Genomic DNA, 10,981 nt, shown 5'->3' with positions numbered 1-10,981 from the left:
TTCACTAATCCATTTGTATTGCACTATTTTCATGAAGTGAATAAAAAAGATTTAAAATAATTATACTGTCTTAGTGAAGCTTTAACTCAAAACTGAACTTCAGTTTTGCAAAGATTGCATAGCGAATGTATGTGAAATTACATCTGCAAATGGAAATTTATTACAAATGTATGTATCGGTGTTAGACAGGAAAGTAGCATGAAGAGACATGAGGGAATCCCTTTTATATGCAAAAAAAAAGTTCATCAAATTTATACAAACCCTTTGCCACATGATATACAGGACTATGTGTGCTACAAGGCATAAACATGTCTTTGGAAATAGTTCCAGCAATCCAACAAATACAATTGTTAAAATGATGAACTAATTTTTATTTCAATACCTTGACAAAATACCCATAAAATCCAAAACTTCTACCATTACAAAAATAGGTCTCTACAAGTGATATGTTCTGTCCTCAATGCCAGTAGCAAATATATTAGAACACAGTGTAACTTCAGCAGCCTCGAATGGAGACCTCCGTATACTGAAAGCTACACATTCAGCAATTCAATAATACATAAAATGTTATCCTTTCACCCTTCCATAAATACACAATTATAATTTAATCATTTAAATTAGCATTCCACAAATGTACATGTAATTTAATGGTTGATTTGGTATGAACACAAAAAAAGCTCAGGTGCTGTACAGTACATAAATTCCAGTCTGCTTGGATTGCTTGCAAGGGATCTGCATACAGTCATACTACTGTATTCCTGTTGGCCCCACAATGTACACGTAATACAAAACCACAGAAGCAGCACGGATTTACAAAAGGTGATTCACTGCACATGGTGAACGGGCATTATCTTCTCGTGCCATAGTGCAACTGAGTGGATGTAGTCGACCCTGTTAGAGAGAGAAACATGAAGAAAATACATGGAAGAATTGAATAGTTTCCTCTGCAATATTTATAAGTACAGCACAGCTCAAAAAGGGAAAACGTCATGACATTACTTGGGAGCACCTACTACTATAATAAAGACATTGAAATGGGGCATTTATTCACAGAACTGAACCTAAGCCAAAGAAATAGTTACAGAATGCAAAAACAAGGAGGAAAAGAGGAAGAAGAAGAAAATGAGGGAGGAAGCTTAAGAGAGCACTAATAAATGGATTATTTTTTGAGCCCTCATCTGAAAATAAGTGAAGGAGATGAATGAACAGCAAACTGAAGATTATTCCTTAAAGGAGGAAAGTTATGGAGGTGGCTAATTGGGATCTGGCTAACTGGCCTTGATGGTAATCTTGAATGCTGAAATCAAAGGGAGTGGGACTACAGTGATAGAAAATGTAGGTCAATACCAACACCTTAAAATGGATGTGTACATGGCCCAGTAACCAGCAAAGTATTTGAAACAGGTGACTGACAGAATTATTATTATTACAGGAGAGTTATCCAAGCAGCTAGGCTCTGAGCCATGCACAGAAGGAAACAGAGAAAAGAAAAGGGAAGCTCAACAGAGAGAGAGAGAGCACAAAAATTCCTAAATGCAACGTTCTTCTGAGGGTGAGGAAAGCACAGACTCAAACCAATAGATTTTGGATGTAGATGGGAAGCTTTAGCTATAGCACAGACATGGGGCATCACTGGTGACAATAGTCAAAGGCAATTCCAGTGATCAAGGCATGAAACATTGTTTCGCAAATGTTACACTGACCTTCATACGTCTGATCATCCCAACTCACAATTGAACTTTCATCCAAAAACCTCAGAATAACTTCTCTCCAACCAGAACCTACATACCCTCCTCGTCCCACTTAATAATACTTTCTGGACTTGAATTGTTTAACTTCTATTTAATATCCACCTTGTTGTACTTTTTGCACAACTGTTAAGAAAATATATATTTTGTAAACCGTTATGATGGCTCCACCGAATGACTGTATATAAAACTCAACAAATAAATAAATAAATAAATGAAGCGTGCAGAAGGGAACAGGAATGGCGAGAGAAAGACATGCAGGAAAAACAGGAGCTGAAATTTAGGAATGGACAATTCATGAAGCAAGAAAGCAGTAGGACTAGAGGAGGGGGTCACCAGTTCTTATATTCAGATGGCTCCCTTTCCTTTAGAAGATATGGCAAAAGGAGCACTGTGGATTACTTACAAAGTTTTCTATGAGCAATAATACATTTGCAGCTGTTAATTGGTTTACAGCCCATCACTGCTCTAGTGCATACATGACAAGAGTTTTCAGCTATATTCACACAGGTCGATTTTAAAAGCGTTGCTGGCTCAAAAATGCTCACAAACACAAGTATGAGGGCCGCACACTAGCAATGCAAATTTTGAAAAGACGCAAAATATATATGAGGGCTGAAAAGGGGCGGGGCATGGGCATTCTGGGGCGGGGCCAAGACTTACACACAACTACGAATTTTAAAAATGAAACGTAGTGCGTGCATACACTAGATATCTGCGGAACTTTCCAGATGCTCCTGAGGAGAGGCAAGTCTGCAGATTTCAAGTTTTAGGGCTTATAAGAAAGGGGGAGAGGTCCAGGTCTGGGCAGCATGCAGAATGAAGAACCCAATGGGTCTGAAAGACCTCACTATTAACTGGACAAACTGGTGGAGTAATTGGGAAAACTGGGAATGTGCCTCGCACGAGCATGTTTTCAAATTCATTGTCATATGAGCTTAAAAGCTGACATGGTCCTATTGAAGATGCATACGCTGTAGTTCTGCTCGAGTAACCTCTTAAAATTAGGAGCATACTTACGCACAGTTGGTGCATTTTAAAACATACATGCATGAGTGCAACATGATTAAAAATTCTAGCGTATCCTCGCTCATATGCCAATATGCACATGTAAGGACGCATGCGTGCTCGCTTTAAAATCAACCTGACTGTGGGGAGCTGTGCCTGTTTGTGATAACCATGCATTAAACGTGATAAGACCTGGGCATTCTATTTCAAGGTCTGAATCTTCACCTTCAATGTTTCCTAACCATTTGCTGTTCTTCAGGCACATGACTCTGCCGTTCCCCCTATGACTTATTTCAAAGCATCTGCTCTGCTAATTAAAAATAGCTCTGGAAAGTTGAAAAAAAACAATGCTAATTTTACTTAACTGAATTTTCAGCTAATTTCATTGTGCTAGAGACAATCAAGTATGTAACAGGGCAGAGCCCCATTTCTTAATCACAGGGCAATCTGTGCTCAAGTCTCCAGGGCTTGTAGGGTAAGGAGGAATGGTACACGGCACTCTGCTGACACCCAGGGGCTGAGCGCACTGTATAACCTGCAGTCGGATGCGGGTTAAATAAGTGCTAAGCCACCCCCTAATGCAATAGGGGGATTAGCGCCTATTTAACATGCGTCCGACGCGGGGGATTGTGATAGCGCTCATCACATGCAAATGCATGTGATTGAGGCGCTTACTCATTCACTCCACATTAAAAAAAAAGTGTGTCTCAGACGCACATTTAGCTCTCAGATATTAACGCCTGCCTGGAGCAGGTGTTAATAGCTGAGCGCATGTAAAAGAAGCACAGAAAAGCAGAAAAAACTGATTTTCTGTACTTCTTAAGTAAAAAAAAAACAAACAAAGCTCGGCAGTCCGCCAAGTTATGATGACCGACACTGGTAAACTCGGCATTGGTTTTCATAACCGGCCGTCTGCCAGTAATGAAAACGGATGCTGATACCGGCAGCCGCCGAGAGGTTCATGTTAGCAAGGAGGCGCTACCCCCTAATTTCCATATAGCATGGCGCCCCCCCTTTTTTTTTTGCATTGGCCCCCAAGAGTGGCTGAAGGGCTCAATCTCAGAGGAGAATTCCCTCCCAGTCTTTGACCCAGATGGAAGAACATCTTTCACTCTGACCTTTAACCCTGGGGAGTGATGGGGAAAAAATCCCAACCCCCCTCCTCTAGGAATTTTGGTGATTCTTTTACTTACAAATATCAAAGAAACTCAAACCCTTTGGGGTTCAAGTCAGGAATTTGCATCTGGCAACAGCACTGAGGACCTGCAAACTTTCATGATTTAAAAATAAGAAAAAAAATGCTTTCCCTCTTTTTTTTAAAGATTTTTTTGGAAATTAAATAACTTTTAAGGAAAAAAATTATTTCCAGGGGGTCAATATTCAAATTTTGGCTGGCTAAGTTAGAAGGAGCAGCTCTGCTGCTGAATATCCCCGTATATATCGCTACTTAGCCAGATAAGTTATCTGGCTAAGTAGCACCGTCCTGATCTTCTTGCTGCCCACCCACAAAGTTATTTGGCTATCTAGCAGCCGCTGAACGTGAGCAGATATTCAGCAGCTGCTAGATAGCTGGATAAGTCCTACTTATCCAGCTACCTGCCATTTGAATATCGGGCCCCTGGAGTTTGGTTGCCTGATGACTGTAAAATGGTAGTCAGTCATGGGTGTTCCTGCAAGCAGGAAGAGGCTGCCTAAAGGTTGAGAGGCCCATGGAAGAGAGACCCATGCTGCCTGAAAGTTTTCAGTGGCTAGCAATGTATAACGAGCATAAGGTTCCTGTGTATCTTCCTATATGGGGCAGACTGGAAAAGACAGTGCTAAAGCAAGTACAGTTATGAAATCAAAGCCCACTAAGTTACCTAAATGAGTCCAATTTGGTGTTGAATTTAGGGTCAGAACACTAGGTTAGGTCCTGATAATGCTTGCAATGCCACATGGACTTGTTCTGTATTGAGGAGCCAGGGAACTGATATTTGAAATTAACATACAGAGAATGCATAGTAGAGTGCAGCAAAGGATATAGCGAATTCATAGCTGCTCCAAGCTGCCGTCCCCTCTAGAACTGAGCTCTGGTAAGAAACTGCTTTCCTAAGCATGTGATCCCATGTACTTTTCAGGTCTAGTCTACTGTGAGCCAAAAACAAAATCACTTCCTCTCTGGGATGAATGATTTTTCAATGCATCCTTTTGTGGCTGGTTTGAAATTCCTGCTGCTGGTTCTAAACACTATTATATTTGAGTACTCAAGTATGTACAGCAGATTGAGTAACATAGCCTTATTTTAAATTTTCATTCCTTCTTTTGTTGCCCAATTTCTGGTTAAGGCATTGTAATACAGTAAAATGAAAATGTCATTCAGCTCTTAGTGCTCAGTGAGGAATGGACAGTGCTAAAATAAAGTACCAGACATCCTAAGGGAAAACTGGGTAGCAAATTGTGATTTAGTATTTACCACCAGCAGAACTCGGAGTTAGATTCAATCACTTTGATATTTTCTCTATGCACTACTAGGCCAGTCCTCAAAAAGACACTGTAGTTTAAATTCAGATGTCCAGCTAATGCAAAATTTTTGCATCTAGTGCAAATGGACGTGTGAACCCTGCAATTAAGTTATACCTGACTGTGCACTTCCAAGTCGTCGTTGCAGTGACTCCAGGCGATTTATGTAATCTGTTAAAGCTCTGTCAGGATCATAATTTTGCAGATGAGAACATGGACTTAGATCAGCTGGAATGACCTGATACCTAGGAAAGAAGAAGACCATAAAAATACTTTAAAACTTTAGGCTGTAGAGAACCATAAAGCAACACAATCAAAATCTAACTACAATGGATAGATGGGGCCTAGGCGCACGCATGTTGATTTGTTGTGGCTGTGAAGATAAAAAGAATATAACATAACAGAACCTGCAATAACATCTGGGATATAGTCATTTATTCTCGCAGTTTTTTTTCTGATCATTTCTATGCGATCTCAAACTGTGATCTAGTTAACCATGCCCAGTATTGTCAGCACTGTATTTTCTGCTATGTATTCTGAAATCTTCTATTTGACTTTCCCTCCCTTCTCCCCGTCTTTACAGAAAAGATGGATGTATTTTTATCTCACTAGCAGGTAGTCTTCTGCCTTAGGGCTGGCGAGAGTGTCCCAGCCTGGAGTGACAGATAAACCAGCATGGTGATGCCCTATTGCCTCCTTCCTCTTTCCTTTATTTTTATGTATACTGTCTTGTGTTTAGTATAATTGCCTGCTACCAGCTGGCCTGTAAATGATTAAGGAGCTCAACAAATAGTTCTGGTTTCCCTTTTATCTAATTTTGACTGACTCATTTTGTTTCGGTGCTCTGCCTTTTATTTCTTTCTGCAACTTACTCACTGGGAACCAAGAAACACCATTTACTTGCCCCCGATCCCTTAATTTTCATTTATTTCTTTACCACCATCTGGACTTGGGATCCCAAGGTAATTATATAGCCCTGGGGTAAGAGAATAGAGCTTGCACATAATACCCGCTGTAATGTTACCTATGTTGGGAAGTCACAGTGGATCTGGGAGACTCCAGGTCAGATCTGGATCTACTTGATGAAAGTCTCTGCTCTCCATAGAGGTCCAGACCACCAGGAGGAAAGTAAGGTGAACCTGCCCTCACTTCATTACCTAGAACAGTAAAAAACCCAGAATCAGAAGGGTCCAATCAGTATACCTCTGCAAACATCACCATATACATGGTGGCCCTGTAGGTGACACTGAAGAAATAGTCCAGTTTATATCTAAGAGGTAAAAAATACAACATTCATTCAGCTACAACTGGTAAAATAAATTCAAGAGAAAATCCTAATCCTTCGGAATCATATTAGTCACCTATCTCAGTACTTAATTTAAAGATATCTTGCAGCTATAACTTCAGTTCAGAAAGTGTTATCTATGGGAGCAATTATAAGAATACATGGAGAAGGATAAGGTCTGCCTGAAAACTTTATGTCAATTTTCAAAAGGAAAAAAATCCCTTTGAACATGGAACCAGATAAAGAACCTGCAAACCTGCACCTGCTACCTGCATGGGCACTTTCTGCACTGGAATTTATGTGCATGATTTTTGAAAGTAAAAGGTCTATGTGTAAATCCCAAGCCTGTCTTGGCTGTGCCCCTGGAACACCTCTCCTGGTGTGCACACAAGTTTATGCACATGTTCAACATATGCGTAAATGTAAATGCACACAGGGCGGGCAATTTGCAAAGGTGCTACTGATAAGGTGCCTTTGGACATTGCCTTCCCCCTATCTATGTACAATTCATACACTTCACAAGGTATACGTTATTGCTTTAGAAAAAGTAATATTTTGAAAAGATCAATCTGTAAAAGCTTTGGTTTCATAGAGAAGATTTTACATTACCTGAACTCTGTCCAAAGTCATTCCTATTAGAGGTTATGGAGCTGGCACCTATCGCCCGCTGCCATCTGCGTACCAAGAATTTCATTCTACAAAAAATAATGGTTCTCATTAGAAAAACACCCGTTTCCTTCTAAACTTCCTTCCATCTTTCTTTTTGGTTCACTGTAAGGCCGATGCAATACAGTGTGCTTAGCTGAGCGCACTGTTTAACCCGTGGTTGGATGCAGGTTTTGGAAGCGCGCCCCCATCCCCCTTATGCTATAAGAAGATTAGTGCATCCAAAACGCGTGTCCAAACAGTGCTAATCACAAGCAAAGGCATGTGGATGAGGCCATTCACTTTTCTCCCCCAATTCAAAAAATAAAAGAAAATGTGCGCTCAAACGCACACATTTTTACCTTCAGAAATTAATGCCTGCCCGGAGCAGGCACTGATTTGTAAGCAGCCTAAAAAAAAGTGTATAGAAAAGCAGAAAACACTGCGGCGGTCAGGTTAGAAAAAGGGAAGCTCAATTAACGAGCATCCATTTTCCTGACCTGTGGCTGTGCACAGCTGAAAAAAGCTGGTATACAATGCAATATTAGAGTCTACAATTTACCTTGAAATGGCTATGGATACTCTGACTGCAGAGCGGAACCTGGTAAAAGCTCGCGAGTGATTTGTAATGATTTCTAGGTCCGTGTAGCATGGCTGCCCACCCATTCTTGCAATAAGAGACAGTGTAGCTTGTTCACATTCCTGAAATCCACCAAGCAGCAGAAGCAGGTATTTCTTCTGATAAATCAGAGCTTTCCTGTAACTCTCAGATCTTAGGTATTTACCATAAATTCGCTAGTTGAAGAAAAAACACAAGACGAGAAATAAATACAGTGCAAAGAAAGCAAATAAAAACAAGTAAGTAGCATGGAATAACTACATGGCATATGTTACATAAAAAGCAGGTGAGATGTAATGAGATGGGGGACTCTCAGTTCTAGAGCCAAAAGAGTCTTCGCTTTCATTATTATAGAAAAGTGATTTATTAAATCAATAAACCTATAAACATAAACCCCATGCACACCTAAAGGGACAGTCATGCAAAATGGGTGTTCTTATTGGTTTACTTATTCTTTGGTTCTTCTTTCAGCGAAATGAAAAATGGGAGGGAAAATATCATTAATAGAATGTTGCTCTTTGGCAAACAACTGGCCTTCTGTAAGAAAGTCGGTTTCCCAGTTGCACAGCCGAATTCCTAAGGAGAGTTATATGATCTGGGAGGATAAGTTACGCCCAGTGAGTTGCATATGCTTCATTCGGGTGCCATTCTGCACGTGTCAGAGTTTGTTCACTAGCATGTACAGAAGATTCCATTTATACTAACTGGTATCCACCAGAGCTGTTAGACTGCATTATTTTCTGCTCGTCTCCTTTGCTGTGAGTGGTACATAACCTCACATCTCTGCTAGTGCTTGTCATATATAATATACACAACTCTGTAAATCCTGGGAACGCCCTGAAAGTGAACACTGCCCCCAAAAAACCACTGACGGGATTCAGAACAATTTAAACTTTCCCCCAGCAAAAGTGGTACTTTGCTGTTGGTTCTTCCTGGGCAAGGTCATTCAAATAATAGGAAACACTCATACCATTCCTTTTAACTTGTCTGCAATACTACTTATGGAAATGCTGAATAAAAGGGCCTGATTTTTGTGGTACTCTGCTGGTCAACCTCTTCACTATGAAATGAACTAATGTTTTGCCATCTTCTATTGCCTTGTGGACTTGGATTATAGATTTACTCACTCATCTTTTCCAAATCTGAACTCAAGGCACATTATAATTCAGGTACTGTAGTTATTTCACTGCCCAAGAGGAAGGATCACTTTCAAACAGATGCATGTGCCCATATATTCATGTGTATGGGTGCATAGAAATCTACTCCGATTTTTATATGATATATGCAGATTATAAAATGTGCACAAATGTACCCTGAAACATGTAAAAAAAAATGCACAAATACATAATACACTTATCTGGATAAATTCTGATTTATCTGGCTAAGCAGCAACAAAGTCGATACGTAGCCGAATAAGTCCTAAATGTGCTACTTATCCAGCTAAGTCAGACAGCTGGATAAGTCTAAAAAGCACTACTTACCTGGCTAACAGGTCAATACAGTAAAGTGCGGCCGTGGTTACCCTGCTCCTAACCCGCTTTCTACCCACTTTTCGGCCGCATTAGTCCAACCCGCGATACACTATCCCCTTTAACCCACTCTTACCGCGTCCTTAAATCACCGGGTAACCCCTTCCGCCCGCGGCATGTATATTACATGTAAACAATCGAATTAGCTATTCCCTCCCATACAGTAACGCGCGCCCCGACTATCGCTTTTTTACCCTGCCGTTTTGCCGTGCATTTAACCTGCTAACTTACCGCCTACCCTTACCCTTGCGTTAGAGGCAGGGGTAAGGGTAGGCGGCAAACTTTCCCCCAGACCCCGCTCACCTGCCCTGGCTGCGTCCATGGGTGCTGGTCTCCAGGGCAGCCCCAGTCCTCTCCCCTCCTCCCGAAGCAACGAAAGCGGAAATAATCGAAAAAGCGAAAAAAAAAAAAAAAGTGAAAAAGCGAAAAAAAAAAGTTGCAAGAGAGAGAGGGGAGAGAGGATGGGCAATCCTACGCTCGGGATTGCCAGTCCTCTCTCCCCTCCGCCCGAAGCAAGGCGCGAAAAGCAGCCTTGCTTCGGGCGGAGGGGAGAGAGGACTGGCAGGGTAAAGCAACGAAGTGACTTACTTTTTTTGTAGCCCCCCTCCGGAGACGGACATCGGCGAAGACGACCGCGGCTCCCCTGCCTCCTGGAGGCAGCTGCCGGCGAAGATGGATGCATTGCACGGGCGAAAGCGGTCCCTGTGCGTGCAATTGGGCCGCTCAAGGCGTGACATCACGACGTTTGGCGTCACGGCATGTGACATCACGTCTTGAGCGGCCCAATTGCACGCACAGAGGCCGCTTTCGCCCGTGCAATGCATCCATCTTCGCGGGCAGCTGGAGGCAGGGGAGCCATGGTCGTCTTCGCCGATGTCCGTCTCCGGAGGAGGGCTGCAAAAAAAGAGATAACAGACGCGATGGAGCGTATGAGAGCCCATGCATCCACAGCACTGTCTTAGGTGTTCTTGAAAGGCAACATCTGTGGCTAGGTAACAGGGACATTACCATGATGAACATGAGGAGTGACCCATCAAGCCATTCACAGTTAGCCAAATTGGGGCATAATCTGATATCTTTATATTACCAATTCTCATGTCTTCCACCTAAGAAATATGGTCCTGGGAACACAAAAAATAGTCCAATTGTGACCAAGTGGAATGTGCCCATGAAAAATAGGTAAAATCCCTTTCCTCAGGGTGAAAGATGTCAAGAATCTATGAGATGTAATTCCGAAAGCAGAACTGGAATTCCCTTCCTAAAACTCATGTGTGTTCCTTGTGTGGGGCCTGATCTATCAAGCTCCGGGTCCACTGTAAGGTTAAAGTCGCTCTCCAGAATCAGAGGCCCTTCCCACATGGAGACTAATGTCTGCACCAACTGAAGAAAAAACTCATGATTATAAGTATTGGAGGCATATATATTACACAGTCATCCTACTTCCTCCCATTTCCACTACTAAAATAAAATATCGGCTGTGGGGATCTGCCTTTTCTTGAATAACTTGAATACCACAGGCTTACGAAACACTATCGCTACTCCAGCAGACCTAGTAGTTGCCGAGGAACAGAAAACTTGCCCACCCAATCACGCTTAAGTTTTTCATGCTCTAAACCTGATAAGTGGGTTTCTTGTAAAAACCCTACAT

General features: G+C 41.8%; 1 protein-coding gene across 5 annotated transcripts in view; it reads right to left on the bottom strand.

The window, feature by feature from the left end:
* Nucleotides 1-208: 208 nt before the first annotated feature.
* The window catches only part of AKAP9 (A-kinase anchoring protein 9), a 687,299-nt gene continuing 676,526 nt past the window's right edge, over nucleotides 209-10,981 (bottom strand). For all 5 annotated transcript variants that reach the window (XM_029588843.1, XM_029588844.1, XM_029588845.1 and 2 more), the window contains 5 exons: nucleotides 7,748-7,980; nucleotides 7,150-7,235; nucleotides 6,280-6,412; nucleotides 5,373-5,500; nucleotides 209-891 (listed from right to left, as the gene is read on the bottom strand). In XM_029588843.1, the coding sequence (XP_029444703.1) occupies nucleotides 848-891; nucleotides 5,373-5,500; nucleotides 6,280-6,412; nucleotides 7,150-7,235; nucleotides 7,748-7,980 (624 nt within the window). In that variant the 3' untranslated portion in view covers nucleotides 209-847. The remainder of the gene's footprint in view (nucleotides 892-5,372; nucleotides 5,501-6,279; nucleotides 6,413-7,149; nucleotides 7,236-7,747; nucleotides 7,981-10,981) is intronic.

Source organism: Rhinatrema bivittatum, chromosome 2 (genome assembly GCF_901001135.1).
Source record: "Rhinatrema bivittatum chromosome 2, aRhiBiv1.1, whole genome shotgun sequence".
NCBI lineage: Eukaryota > Metazoa > Chordata > Amphibia > Gymnophiona > Rhinatrematidae > Rhinatrema > Rhinatrema bivittatum.
This window is presented reverse-complemented; position numbering and strand designations above follow the sequence as displayed.